At 38.8% G+C, this 11,133-nt stretch overlaps 1 protein-coding gene across 1 annotated transcript; it reads right to left on the bottom strand.

Moving 5' to 3' along the window:
- Window positions 1-332: 332 nt before the first annotated feature.
- Window positions 333-1,895, bottom strand: LOC131857547 (uncharacterized). Its single transcript, XM_059210221.1, has 2 exons — window positions 1,644-1,895; window positions 333-590 (listed from the first exon to the last, which is right to left on the bottom strand). Exons 1-2 carry the CDS (start codon window positions 1,893-1,895, stop codon window positions 333-335), a joined length of 510 nt encoding a protein of 169 aa, XP_059066204.1.
- Window positions 1,896-11,133: the final 9,238 nt, after the last annotated feature.

The raw sequence follows: 11,133 nt of genomic DNA, 5'->3' as shown, positions 1-11,133 counted from the left end.
AACAGGTTAACGATATGTTTGGTAGTTTCTGCAAATTCTGGTACAAACCGTCTTAAGGAGTTCACTTGACCAAAGAAAGACCTTACCCCAATCCGATTTGAAGGCAAGCTAAGATGTTGAATCACATTGACTCTCTTCGGATCAATCTTGACACCTTCTTTTGAAATGATATGCCCCAATAATTTACCCTTAGTTACACAAAAAGCTAACTTCTTTGGGTTCAAGGAGATTCCATGCTCTCGACAACGTTGTAAAACTGCCCTCAAGTCCTTGAGATGATTCTTCCTTTCCTTAGAAAACACTGTCAAGTCATCCAAGTAAACGACAATAATTCAGTCATGAAAATCCTTAAAAGAAGAATCCATAGCCCTTTGAAAGGTTTCTCTAGCATTTATTAAACCGAAAGGCATACGGTTATATACGAATGTTCTCAATAGAATGATGAATGCTGTCCTATGCTGTTCATGCTTTGCAACACTAATCTGATTGTAGCCAAAAAAACCATCTAACATCGACATCATTTCTGACCCAGATACTGTTTGCATAATATGATCCATGTTGGGTAAGGTGTAGTTGTCCGTAAGACTTGCCTGATTCAAATTGCAAAAATCTACACAAATACAAATCTCCCCATTCTTCTTCCTCATGGGCACAATGTTGGCTACCCAGGTAGAGTGATGAATTGGATATATGATTTCGACTTTAAGCATTTTATCTACTTCCTTAAAAATTGCATCTGCCATCATGGGGTTAAAATTTCTCAATTTTTGCCTGAAAGGAGAAACACCAGGCTTCAAAGGGATTTGATGTTGAAAATTCCCATCCCTAAACTCCTTCAAATCATCATAGGACCAAACAAAAACATCGATGTATTCCTTTAATAGCTCACTGAGAATTCATTTTTCCTTAGAGAAGCAACATTTGCCAATTGTTACCACCTTGGGATTAGATTCATCACCCAAATTTATCTTCTCACAACTTCCTTTCCCATCACCCTCAGGAGCTTTCTTAGCTATGAATAGATCATTTCAAGTGAACAATATCTCTAGAGTCATTAACCCTTTTGGAATTTTGTTCCCTTTAAGCTAAATGACATTGTTTTCAGAGTCAACACCCAAATCCGGACTAAATTCCTTGCAATTATTTTTAGAACCTTCAAAATATGATTGGGAGAATGATTGAATACATTCCAGAAAGTCTTTGATCTGAGCATCTACATCAAATACTTGCCAATGGTTTACATTATCAGGGACACTAGGCTTATAAATCATTTCAATCCTATATGAATCATCCTTAAAGTCTAGATGTGGTGACAAAAGAGAAGCTGAAACGACCAACGAATCTGCCCTAGTGTTTTGATCCCTTGGTATGGCTTTAATTGAGAAGGCATCAAATTTTTTTATCTCATCCCAAACCTTATTTCTATGATGTCTCAATCTATCATTCTTAACTGAATAAACATTCCTCACCTATTAGACAATCAACTCTGCATCCCCCTTTACTTTGAGCAATTTAATACCTTTACATTTGGTTTCATTTAATCCTAATAATAATACCTCATACTCTGCAGTATTATTAGTATTCTTAAAATCCAACTTGAAAGAGAAAGGAAAAATGTTAGCATTTGGGGAGAGCAAAACTACCCCAGCTCTGAAGCCTGAATTGGGGCAGCTTCCATCAAACTCCATATGCCACAGTCCACCATGATCATCAACTATTTCTTTCAATCCTTTTTCATCAGGTGCAAGGATGAGATGGTTTCCAAATTCACATTCCTGAAATAGAATCTGGGCTTTAGGATTATCAGAGGGAAAGATTGTATATTTATTTTTCGGTTCAGGTTCAAGTTTGATCTTTTGTTTCCCAAGTGGAATGATAGCTTCTGACCAGTCCATCTTAATTTCACCTCCAAGGTCCTTACAAAAAGTTCTACTCAAGAGTATCCCATAACTTGCAGGAATGTCAGCAACCAAAATAGTCAATTTTACTCTTTTATCAGGGCATGCTGCTAGCACTGCTTGGACATCCTTTACCTATCCAATAAGAGGGACCTGTTTCCCATCCATTGAATAGCATCTCCCAAATGTTTTTGTGAGAGTTAAACCTAAAGACCTAGCAACAGATGAAGGCATTATGTTGTCTGATGCTCTTGAATCTATTATGCAACTGCTAAGCTTTTGACCATTCAGGAGAAGGGATATGTAGAAAGGTTCAAGCTTCAGAACCTCAATTTCAAGCCTATTTTTAGCATTATGAAAAGTACAGGGATTGGCCAAGTCAACGGAAGGGCGTGGGATGGATGTAGGTTTTCCAGCAGTAAATAAATCACTATGCTCTACACATTCATGTGCTAAGGAGTCTGAAGAAGAATATCCTTTAACATACTTGACCAGTTTGTCCAGTTCCTTTGGGTTCAATTTTAAATATTCTATAGTGGAAAGTTGAACAATCGAAGCTTTACAAAACTCAATTATGTCAAAGGAAGAGGAAGGAGAAGAACTATTCTTATTTTCTAGATTTCTTGCAAAACCTTAACCTCAGGAGTCTTTGCATGAGAAGAAAAACCATTACTTGTGGGATCTTTGCCTTTGTAGTTAGCTCTGAAAGAGCTCACAAAAGGAGTAGGTTGGGAGGTCCGTTGATTCCTTGTCAGGATTGCACATGCAGGATCTTCAAGAGTTGCCAAAATATTTCCTCCTCTTTTTGAATCTGACTCATATTCGAGGTAGAATGATCCAGAGTCGCCAGGTATCTCTTGAATTTTCTCTGCTTCAGAAAACTCTCCTAGTTCATCCTTTATGTTTTTCATTTGAATATGTCTTATCATATCCAGACAAGAACCTCCATCATGATCTATAGTGAGGTGAAAAGAGCACATAACACCCTTCTTAGGTGGAGCCTCAATTTGCAATCTTTGTGGGGCAGTAGGCAATTGCAAAGATCATCCATAATTATACTAGTTTGGGATTTTCCTGCTTATATCTTGATAAGGTTGTGGGTAGGAAACTCTAGGTTTCGGTATATGTCTCTTCAAAGCAATCATATCGTTAACTAGCCTTTGAACAAATGGGTCAATTGAAGAGGTGGAAGCTTGGGGTTGACCTTGATGAATTTGCACATCCTTTCTCCATTTCGCGATAGTTATCAAGTCATCTTCGAGTTCTATAGCTTCATTTTGTGTAGTCTCAAGATCAGCTGGCCTATTTCTTTTGAGGTGAAAACCAACATCAGGAGGCATGGAGTTTATAAAGAAACATTGTTGATTGTCAACAGTTGGTCTCTTAGCCTGGGGAATTTTATGGATGATCTTATTATACCTGGCTACATAGTCCCTCATTGGCTCATGAATTTCTTTTCATTTGTGTGAGTTGAGCCAGTAAAGAGTGTTCATCATCAGCACTCTTGAACCTTTTCTCAAAAGCGGTTTTCATTGTTTGCCAGCCAATTATAGATCCCGCTCATAGATGACTAAACCAATCTACTGCCCCTTCAGTAAGAGTTTGGGTAAAAATCCTAATAGCCACATCCTCAAATTCTACTGCCAGTATCCCAGTAGCTACATTAAAAGAATTCAAGCGTTCCTCAATTGAGACTTTTCCATCTCCATTAAACTTAGGTAGAACATCCCTTGCTCCTTTTGGAAGTGGATTATGAGCTCCGAGGGCAAGAGGTCCAACTGCAGCACCCCATGGTTGGGCCATAATGAATATAGGGTAAATAGTTACAAGGGGGGGGGGCTTGAACTCCAATAAGCGTTAGTGCTTGCCAATGGCTCGAAGAGGAAGGTATAGGAGTAGTCCTGGTGGGAGAGGAAGGCCTACTTTTAGTGTTTCTTTTGGGAGTGAAATTTGTGACAAATGGTAACCCCTGCAATTCCTCAAAATAATTATCAATTACTCCTTCTCTTCTTTGCAATTTAGTATAAGGATGGGAATCCAGTGTTGTCGCCCTTAGGGTTCCTAAGATCCTTAAGCAAAATTTCAACCTCAGCGATGTTCTTGAGTTATGGAAATTTGTCTTGAACAAAATAAAGACTATGAATATTTATGATTATGGGTTCAATTTTATCATGCCCATGGCATGCTGGTCTATTGAATGTTTGACTTATTTCAATCCCCAGTAGAGTCACCAAAAATTTGTTAGTGAACGGATTTTGCCTTTCTTAAAAATGATCAATTTCAAACTCTATTGCCTTCTTTAAAAGACAAGTGTTCAACTAAACAGTTGGGTAAGTGTTATATAAACCACTTCCCTCTGAATTTTCCATAGGTACAACTCCCTATCTTAGTTATTCGGGGAATAATCTAATTAATTTTTGATTGGTATGATTTTAACCTGAAAGAATGTGAGGCTACCTACTTCATTATTGGATGAGAGGCCAATATTTCACACATATTCAGAGAAAAAGAATTAACTTTCCAACCGTTTCAACACAAGAGATGGAAGTAACTGAAACAAAGTTCAGAAAACCATTCTAACAATTTATATAAGAAAAGAATAGATAAGAGAAACCAAATCTATGTTCAGGCACAAATCTTTTGTTTTTAAAAACATAACTCATAGGAAGGAGTCCCAGAAAAATAATAATTTTCTGCACTAGAAAGGTGATTATTGTTATTTCATTAGATCAACATATGCAAATGTGACTACTTAGATTCAAAACCCACAGATTTTCCTTCTCCCAAAAATAGTATGTGTACATTAGGAAATAGGAAATCATCACAAGCAATATAAAAACTAATAATAGCTCAATCACGAAAGCTCACATGCAATTGATCTATCCTAGGCACACTCAATAGAGACATGAAATAAAAACATTCAAAAGTAAATACTATGCAAACCAAACATGGATATGAATGCTTCCTTCATGCGGCTCCATTATTCTTCTTTCTTCTCCAAATAGCTTTGTTGTGGATCTCACCTACTAGTGCATGATCATGATATGAAAGCAAGTAAATAAGATATTTCTCAAGAATACTCGAAGTGTGATTGATTAGAAATTCGATAATCTGATTAGGGGCCAGGGATTTTGATTGAAGAAAATCATCCAATTTATAGATAAATTGGAGAAAAGACAAGATTAGCATGACATTGATATTTTGGCAATTGATTTCGAAAATGGCACAATTGAGTGGAAAGAGGAAGGTTATGACACCTTCTATGTCATGAATTATGACATATTTCCAATGCAATGGTTAGAGGACTAAAAGCTTATGACATCTTGCTATGCCAAGAGTATGACGCATGAGAAATTCATGCTTCCACCAAAGCACAAAAATAGGGAGAACTAGAGACAATTTAATTAGGTGGAATTTAGAATTAGGAAATTAGAAAATAGGTGGAAATTAGGAATTAGAAATGATGGAAAATTAGAAAATTAGGTAAATTAATTAATAATTTGTCATTTATTAATTAATTCACAAAAAGAGGAATAATTAGCCAATTAAATAAATATTTAATTGCGATGAGAAGACTTAGGATAAATAAATAATTTATTAATCCTAGAGGAAGAAAATGACACACAAGGTTAAATGATTAAATCATGAAACCCTAGAAGATGAATCAGCAATGCGAGAATGACAATTAGGTCTTAATGTCGATTCGATTTGATCATGATTTTGAATTAATAAATGAATGGTGTTGATAAATGATTTGATTGAGATTGGTTGACAAAAATCAATGACAAATTGACCAAATTGACATGATTGAAAAGGACAAGGATCGATGATGAATCGATCGCAATATGACAAGATTGAGAAAGATCGACCAAAATCATGATTGAATATTGTTGTCGACAAGACCAAATTCGAAGGAAAGATGAATGAAGAATATAGAAGAATGACTCGATGCTCACAAATGATAAAGACCAAGTGCGTGAAATAGGAGAAATGTTAATGCAACGCAAAAACCTAAAATGAGGCAATGCGCAAATGTTAAAGCATGACTTCGTAAGCGTTGACCATTTTTAGGTGTCTACATTTTGCCCCTCTTTGAGACAATGTGATTTTAAGCATTGTTTCAAAGAACTTAATGAAAATGCCCCAGACAATAATAATGACATATGCATGCCCCCTCGAGGAATTGGCCGAAAACATGCAAAAAAAAAGAGGCCAATTGATCGATAAAAATGATATGATCGAACGGACTGACAATCGGAGATCGGATGCATGAAGGACAAGCAATTTAAGGTGCACAAGACTGCGACCAACATAATATGGAGAGGATGCATGTCCATCTATGCAATGACAAAGAGCTATAAATGAGACCAAGAGGGTGAAAATTGCTCATTTGTACTAGCCAAAGAGGAGAATTTATTGCTCTAGACAAGGACACTTGCAGAGAGATGGCGAACATTCCAATGGCGGATCACCTTGGGGAATGTGTACACACATTCAAATGATCGGACGATGCAGGAGCAGTGGTATGGATCTCAAAAACCCATGTTTGCAATTTCGTGAATTTTGATTGCTTGCAGGACATTGTGGGGCCCACAGAAACTGCAAAAATTGACTTCTGCGCTTGTGTAGGGTGAATCCTGTGCTTGTGTAGGGTCTTCTGTGCTTGTGTAGGAAGACACAAGCACAAGTTACCTAACACAGGCACAGGTTCTCTGACACAGGCACAATTGTGCATTGAAAACCCTAATTTTGGTCAAAATGACATGCAAATGATCCGAAAAGGGGGGATAAAGGTAGGATAGGTCAGATTAGATGAAAAACACCCTGATTTGGACATGAAAATGAGGAAAGGAAACTCGTAGGAGAAAACCCTAAAACTGACAAAAAGATGCCCCAATTGTGATGCAGAGTCGACAATATCCGTTGATCACGCGGGAGAATCGACCAGACTGCTTCATGCTACGACATAGACTCAGGAGCACGGATAGAGATATCTTAGCAGGACTTGGCATATGTTACATCACATTCATGCCCCAGATTAGGGAAAACACAGGATTGCTTACCGCATTGGCAGAGCGATGGCATTCGGAGACCTCCTCATTCCATTTGGCGACTGGCGAGGCAACAGTGACATTAGAGGATGTATGGTGCATCCTCCGCATTCTGATACATGGAGAGATGATAGAGTATGATCCAGTGACAGGGAGAGATGTGTTATGCAGGCTATTTGAGTGTAACGTAGATGATCTAGACATTATCGAGAGGGAGATCGGTTGGGAGAGCATGGCTTCCGAGTATGACTAATGATATGTGGTGATAGTAGTTGTGATAGCATGTCTTCTATCAGGGGATAGATGAGGTCATGGATTCCCTATTGGATGGGGAAGAGTACTAGAGCGGATGGTGACAGAGGGGACAGTGTATGCATGGGGACCATGTGTGCTTGCTATGCTGTATTTTCAGCTGCATCAGATAGCGTATCAGGGAGTACAGACTCTGAGCTCTAGAGTCACATTGCTTCAGGTATGGGCATTGGAGCACATAGCCATTTGTCGACTGATTACAGAGAGACAGGTTATACCACATCGACCATATGTATACTGCTATAGGGGAGCACTGAGATAGGGTCCATTTGGATATATATTGTATGGGCGACATGAGCTAGACAGATTGAGAGAGTTCACATGGAGGCCATATCTTGATTGCCCTGGATGGTCAGATGATCATGAGGAGCTACCATATTGTAGATAGGAGAGGTACCTGATTGGGTGACTAGTGAATCACTAGAGGGTGATTGAGATGTACCTGCCAGAGAGAGTTAGACGATAGTTTGGAGAGAGACAGGATGTACCCAGGAGGATGGCTCAGTTTGCCCGATCTCACAGAGAGACGAGTCAGTGGGGGAGTATGATTCAGCCACACATAGCATATGCTGACTTTGCATAGTTACAGAAGAGACAGTGGGATTGGAGGTCAGATGTGGTGGATGCTGGGACAATAGAGGAGTATGAGCGATGGTTTGCACAGCGATGGCCAGTGCCTTTGACTGATCCTGATATTCCAGTACCGAGGAGACAAGAGGACTTCCCACTCACAGGAGAGGAGGGAGATGAGGATGATGAGGAGGATGAGGGCAGGGATGAGGATGAGGGGGATGACGATGATGGAGAGGATGGTGGGCAGGATGATGACGAAGATGATGGTGGGGAGGACGATGATGAACCAGACTCAGCTGATCAGGAGACATTGCAGGATATTCCTATAGAGTCGGAGACAGCTAGGATAGAGGAGATGGAGATGTGCAGGGCTACCATAGCGAGTCAGCAGGATTATATTGCAACATTGGAGAGACAGAATGCCAGCTTGAGGACAGAACGAGATACAGCAATAGCATAGGCACAACAAGAGGGACAGAGAGTCACTAAGTTCATTGGGTCGATTAGGGATGCCAGTGCATGGGAGATGGCACAGATGCTGGTAGAGACCGGAGAGGAGAGACTGTATTGGAAGACACTATATGAGGGTGTTGTTCCACCAGAGTAGAGAGCACCTTCATATCGGGCACGATCAAGGATGGAGAGCAGGTCACGCTCTCGGAGGTCATTGAGCAGCATGGGGGTGAGTGGACCTATGAGACCACCACAGCTAGGACTAGGAGGGACATCATCTACGAGACATGGCAGGGGTGAGGAAGATAAAGGGAGCACCCAGTGATAGAGGCATGTGCTCCTTATGACAGACAGTGGACATATGTAGTTTGATATTATGTAGTCAGCCTGCGGGCCATACTTAGGACAGACAGTCCAATTTTGTACTCCGATATGATTGTGATATGTGATATGATATGCATTGATATGATGGGATGCAATATGTTATGACTGATGTTATTTTTCATGTATGGATGACTTATGCACTGTTCATGTATTTTTGTGGAACATGTATGGATGTATTTTTTTATGTGTTTTCGATGCATTTATAATATGAAATGGATAAAATGCTTGATGTAATGCTCGATGTAATGCAAATGTACTAACCAATGAATACAAGATGTAGCATATAGGTGGAGAAATCGGAGGACTAGACTGAACTGACTATCCGAACTGATGGAAGAAATGTTAGTAAGAAGAAATGAGATAGAGGACAGTTAGAGATGAAGAAAAATTTGCTTTCAGTAATGCACTTTGTAGGTGAGAACCTTTATTTTTATGTAGCAAAATGGGTGCGTAGCATCATGGCATTGAAGGCCAGAGCTGAAATGCAACCCTTTTTGCAAAAGACAGACACATTGCAGACAAACAACAATCACAATCAAAAAAAAAAAAGAAAGGGACCATGAGCCATCCCGGTCACTCTAAATCACTCAGTGACATCATCGAGCAACATAGGAACATGATTGAAGCCAAAGATAAATCAATAAATGATAAGACTCATGAATTCAACCAAGTCAAACAAACATCTTGATCTTCATTGTCAAAAGTTGAAAGTGCTGATAGGACGATCATGCGGTCTGGTTTCAGGAAATGTGGTACCCCGTCTAAGACAGGACACAGTCTGGTTTTGAGTATACCACACCCTGTATAAGACCCATGATAATAGGAACAAGGACAAATGATTTTGATGCTGATATGAGATTGATATGACAGTTTGGATCAGTTTGAATGTCTGGTTTTGATTGAAAGAGTTCATCTGTTAATGCATGATTTCATTAAAGCACAGTGTGTTGGATTGAGTGTCGTTGGAGGAATGCTCAACAATTTGTCTTATGCACAAAAGGAATACTTTATTGCAAAATGTTTATTTTTGTTTTTGTTTTTTGAGTTTTACAATTTTTTTGTTTGTTCATTTTTTCAGGACTTTATTTGACTTTTTAGGGATTTTTTCAGGACATTATTTGATTTTTTTGGATTATTTCAAGACATTTTATGATTTTTTCAGGACATTTTTCGATTTTTTAAGACTTTTTTTATGACATTTTTCGATTTTTAAGACTTTTTTCAGGACATTATTCAATTTTTAAGACTTTTTTAAGGACATTATTCAATTTTTAAGACTTTTTTCAGGACATTATTCGATTTTTAAGACTTTTTTCAGGACATTATTCGATTTTTAAGACTTTTTTCAGGACATTATTTGATTTTTAAAACTTTTTTCAAGACATTATTTGAATGATTGATCATGACAAGGGGAACGCACCCAATGCGCATCTGAAAGACACATAGACTGGGACCAAAACATATGTACAAGAAACTGGAGTATGCAAGACAATGATGTTGACCAATAATAGGCCTGGAACAGAACATTGGGTCAAGACAAAGATAGGCATGATAAACTAGCAGGAGAAAGTATAGCAAAAAGTCATGATAGATGACAAAGCAATGATCTCATTACTCATGGTGCTTGATTGCCAGGTTTTCACCATGGTACTTGCCCAAAGCGCCTGTTTGCCAGGTTTTCACTAGAGGGCGAATCATTTTTTTTCTTTACTTTTCTGCTTTTTCTTTTTCTTTTTTTGTATTTTGTTGCTTTTTTTCATTTTTCATTTTTATTTTTTTCAGGATCATTTTGAAGAAGTGCTGATAGAAAATTACGCCCAGTACTTGCGAAGATGCATGCTGTTGATAGGATCAGACAGAGGTTCACCTTCTGGAGTCGCAAGCTGATATGCCCCCGAGCCATAGGCTGCAGTCACTATGAAAGGCCCAACCCAATTAGGTTCAAACTTGCCCTTGATGATGTCAGTAGACTGTGTATTCTTGGGATTTGTCTTTAAAACCAGGTCTCCCACTTCGAAGTGTCGCCCTTTGACCTTCTTATTATAAGAGCGACGAAGACGATTTTGATATGCTTGCCAATGTGTTAGAGCTGTCTGATGCTTCTCATCTAACATCTCAAGCTGATGCAATCGAGAGACTCTGTGTGTCTCATCATCAATCAGGTGTTGCAAGGAAACAGGCAAGGAAGGAATCTCCACCTCCAAAGGTAAAATGGCTTCCGCCCCATACACCAAGGAATAAGGTGTTGCACTAGTAGGTGTGCGGATAGAGGTGCGATAGGCCCATAGTGCTGGATTCAATTGTACATGCCAATCTCGACTAGCGTCATTGACAACCTTTTTCAGGATCTTGATAATGGTCTTATTTGAGGCTTCAGCTTGACCATTACCCTATGGATAATATGGACTGGAAAAATGGTGTTGAATATGAAACTTGTCACAAAGTTCTTTGACATCTTTATT

Source organism: Cryptomeria japonica, chromosome 1 (assembly GCF_030272615.1).
Source record: "Cryptomeria japonica chromosome 1, Sugi_1.0, whole genome shotgun sequence".
Taxonomy (NCBI): domain Eukaryota; kingdom Viridiplantae; phylum Streptophyta; class Pinopsida; order Cupressales; family Cupressaceae; genus Cryptomeria; species Cryptomeria japonica.
The sequence above is the reverse complement of the archived record's forward strand: the minus strand, read 5'-3'. Positions and strand labels throughout refer to the sequence as shown.